This window comes from Aedes albopictus, chromosome 1 (assembly GCF_035046485.1).
Source record: "Aedes albopictus strain Foshan chromosome 1, AalbF5, whole genome shotgun sequence".
Lineage (NCBI taxonomy): Eukaryota > Metazoa > Arthropoda > Insecta > Diptera > Culicidae > Aedes > Aedes albopictus.
Genome location: NC_085136.1, coordinates 271,580,828 through 271,584,515, shown reverse-complemented (window position 1 = coordinate 271,584,515; position 3,688 = coordinate 271,580,828). Strand labels below are relative to the sequence as shown.

The window sequence follows — 3,688 nt, the reverse complement described above, 5'->3', positions numbered from 1 at the left end:
GTCTAGCTTTGTATAACATAAAAAGTTACACCCGTAGACTGGAGGATCTAAACTCAAGAATAGTTTGGATGACCTAGAATATCCAGAAAATATTCTGCATAATAATCTACCGTATTGACCATAAAAACTACAGAAAAAACGTAGATAAAACTCCATAATAACGCTTGGAAAAATTCCGGCTTCAAAGGATTAAGCTATCTTGGCATACCCTTGCCAATTTTTCGAAATGTTGGGCTGAACAACAATCGCAAAAATAATTTTCCTCTGAGCAGCGATGAAGCCAACCCAAGGGAGAGAAAGAGCTCGCAGAAGACATTGTAGTACTTTTTTCGCGTAAAATAATAAAAAAAAAACAACTACACGGGTCGGCAGCAGCCAAAGTGACCGCGTCGTAAACAAGGAACGTTCAGCAGGGACGCGATGCGCGGTTGCGACGAGGTAAAATAACTTATTTAACATTTTCCACAACTTAAGTCACCTATACCGCGCGACCGAGCGGTGTGGACTACTCGTAGTAGCATCTGGTCTTGTCGTTCGTCCTAAAGGTAGGAGGCGAGACAGACGACAGACGAGTAGGCAGCAGCAACGGCAGCAACATTTCACACACTCGTCCGCGCCGTTTTCTCTCCGGCTCATAAATCTTGTGGACTTAATAACTTAATTTCATAATTTTATTATCAACGCTTTTCACGGCGCGACGACACCATCGCCGTCGACCGGTGACCGATAGTGGGCCGGCCAAAGGCAGACGATGGCGTTCACTGGGATGGGTTTTGAGGGGATGGGACTTGAGAACGGTGGAGCGTCATCGCGTTGCTAACGGATCTGAATTCCACTACAACATTTTAAGGAATTATATAGAACGCAACAACTGGAACAATTCATGAACCTACATACTAATACACACGATTCACTGAAACTTCGGCGCCCACGTGAGCTCGTGAAGATGCAGTGGGCGAGCGGTTGCATCAACATTTTCTTCCTCCTCTTCTTACTATCTATCACACTGAAGAAGCCTGTTCGTACCAAGCCTTATCAATAATCAATCAGTAATCACTTGACCTTTCTTTCTCTTCCCCAGCTGTTCATCAACAATCAGTTTGTGGACTCCCAGAGCGGCAAGACGTTCCCCACGCTCAACCCAGCCACCGGTCAGAAGATCGTCGACGTTGCCGAGGGTGACAAGGCCGATGTCGACTTGGCCGTCCAGGCCGCCAAGACTGCGTTCGCTCGCAGCTCTCAGTGGCGCCAGATGGATGCCTCGGCTCGTGGAAAGCTCCTGCACAAGCTGGCCGATCTGATGGAACGGGACATCAACGCGCTGGCAAACCTTGAGTCGCTGGACAACGGAAAGGCTTTCGGCGATTCGGTGTTCGACATGAACTGCGCCATTGACACGTTCCGGTACTATGCCGGCTGGGCGGACAAGATCCACGGAAGCACAGTTCCCTCGGATGGCGCGGTCATGACTTACATTCGCAAGGAGCCAGTCGGCGTCGTTGGCCAAATCATTCCCTGGAACTACCCGGTGCTGATGTTGACCTGGAAGTGGGCACCTGCGCTGGCCACTGGATGTACTCTGGTGTTGAAACCAGCCGAGCAGACTCCACTGAGTGCGCTGTACATGGCTGCGTTGTCTAAGGAAGCTGGCTTCCCAGATGGCGTTATCAATGTGGTCAACGGATACGGACCAACCGTCGGAGCGGCCATTGTTAACCACGCGAAGATCCGCAAAGTTGCATTTACCGGTTCGGTGGAAACGGGTCGCTTGATCACCGAGGGATCATCGAAGTCCAACCTGAAGCGAGTTTCGTTGGAACTGGGCGGCAAGAGTCCGCTGGTGGTGTTCGATGACTTCGATGGTGAGTAACAGAGTCTTACTTCATACCCAAACAGATTCCAAATCCAATCCAATTTCACCCGAATTTCCTTTAATCATGTTTCATATCTTCAACTGTAGTGGACGAAGCCGTAGAAATCGCCCACAACGCCATCTTCGCCAATCACGGCCAGAACTGCTGCGCCGGAAGCCGTACATTCGTTCAGGAAGGCATTTACGACAAATTCGTGGCAAAGGCCGTCGAGATGGCCAAGGCCCGCAAAGTTGGCGATGCATTCGCCGACGGTACCCAGCAGGGACCCCAGGTGGACGAAGAGCAGCTGAACAAGATTCTGGGCTTCTTCGAGTCGGCCAGTAAGGAGGGTGCCAAGCTGCAAACCGGAGGCAAGCGCCACGGAAACGTCGGATACTTTGTGGAGCCGACGGTGTACTCGGACGTCACGGACGAGATGCGCATCGCTCGGGAAGAGATCTTCGGACCGGTGCAGAGCATCCTGAAGTTCAAGACGCTGGATGAGGTTATTGAGCGGGCCAATCGTACGGAGTACGGATTGGCAGCTGGTGTTCTGACGAACAATTTGAACAACGCGTTGGTGTTCTCGAACGCCGTTGAAGCTGGATCCGTTTGGTAAATATTATAAATTCAATCGAACGTATCAGAATTCGTATAAACAACATTCCTTTTTATCATAACAGGGTCAACTGCTACGATTACGTCATGCCGACCACTCCTTTCGGTGGATTCAAACAATCCGGACATGGGCGCGAGCTGGGCTACGACGGTATCGAACTGTACACGGAAACCAAAACCGTAACGATCAAGCTGCCGACGAAGGTCTGATGAAAAGGTCACCAAGTCACCAGGTTCGTCCCACAGCGAAATTAATGAAAGTGAAAACATCCCCAATTGAACGGCGATGCGATGAAGAGACGACTGATGATTGTCGTCGTCGTTTAAATAAAAACAATCCGTTCGAAATCAATTAACGTTTAAAATTCATTTTTCATTATCCACGATCCAGCGATCGACCGATCGAACGCTAACGAACGCCCTCGATCGATTATTGCTCTCGCGGTGAAAAGCGCGCGCTATATCACAGCGGTTCCCAAGTGTTGTTGCCTTTCTCGTACACCAAGATGTACCGACAGGCTATATGTTCACTCCAAAAACGAAAATTTGAAAGAGCGCTCGGAGGGGTCAAGTCTTGTATATCAATCGACTCAGCTCGATGAGTTGAGATGATGTCTGTGTGTGTGTGTGTGTGTGTGTGTGTGTGTGTGTGTGTGTGTGTGTGTGTGTGTATGTGTGTGCGTATGTGTGTGTACAGAAAGGTCATCTCATTTTTAGATAGTAAATATCAAACGATTTCAACGACCGATGGTTCATTCGACGGGGCATTTTGTCCCATTGTTTCCTATTAAAATTGGTTCAGATCGGTCAAGCCGTTCCGGAGTTATGGCCATTTCGGTGTTTCGGACCGGTACCCAAGAACGGGATCAGATATGAAAACGCAGCAAACCCATGCATGCGGTGCATCAAATCGCGGCTTTTTCGGTAATCTTATAAACAGTTAGTAAGAAAATAAACTCGGACCGTATTTGAAACAACGGGTTGCGTTCCGGAGCCGGTTCCGGGTAACCCGACGGAAGTGGCCAAGCATGTAAGTGAGCCAAATGCATGCTTTTGATACATGAAATCGCTGCTTTTTCGATAACCTGATGATCAGCTAGCAAGAAATTAGGCTTTTTTTATTCGATTTTTATTAAATTTCATAATAGATGTTTGATTGAAGATGTAACATTGATATTGTCTGTTTATATATAACATCTTCTTCTTGTGTTAATTTC

At 48.2% G+C, this 3,688-nt stretch overlaps 1 protein-coding gene across 1 annotated transcript; it reads left to right on the top strand.

Annotated features, from left to right (window-relative positions):
- The first annotated feature begins 1,062 nt into the window (after positions 1-1,062).
- On the top strand, positions 1,063-2,823 carry LOC109400992 (retinal dehydrogenase 2). Its single transcript, XM_062846771.1, has 3 exons — positions 1,063-1,862; positions 1,961-2,468; positions 2,537-2,823. The coding sequence occupies exons 1-3, from the start codon at positions 1,253-1,255 to the stop codon at positions 2,679-2,681; spliced, it is 1,263 nt and encodes a 420-aa protein (XP_062702755.1). The 5' UTR covers positions 1,063-1,252; the 3' UTR covers positions 2,682-2,823.
- The last annotated feature ends 865 nt before the right edge of the window (positions 2,824-3,688 follow it).

Excerpts from the sequence above, each read along its gene's own strand:
- LOC109400992 (XM_062846771.1), top strand. The coding sequence starts at position 1,253 with ATGGATGCCTCGGCTCGTGGAAAGCTCCTGCACAAGCTGGCCGATCTG. Across the intron at positions 1,863-1,960 it reads GGTGTTCGATGACTTCGATG|TGGACGAAGCCGTAGAAATC; the intron begins GTGAGTAACAGA and ends CTTCAACTGTAG. Across the intron at positions 2,469-2,536 it reads GTTGAAGCTGGATCCGTTTG|GGTCAACTGCTACGATTACG; the intron begins GTAAATATTATA and ends TTATCATAACAG.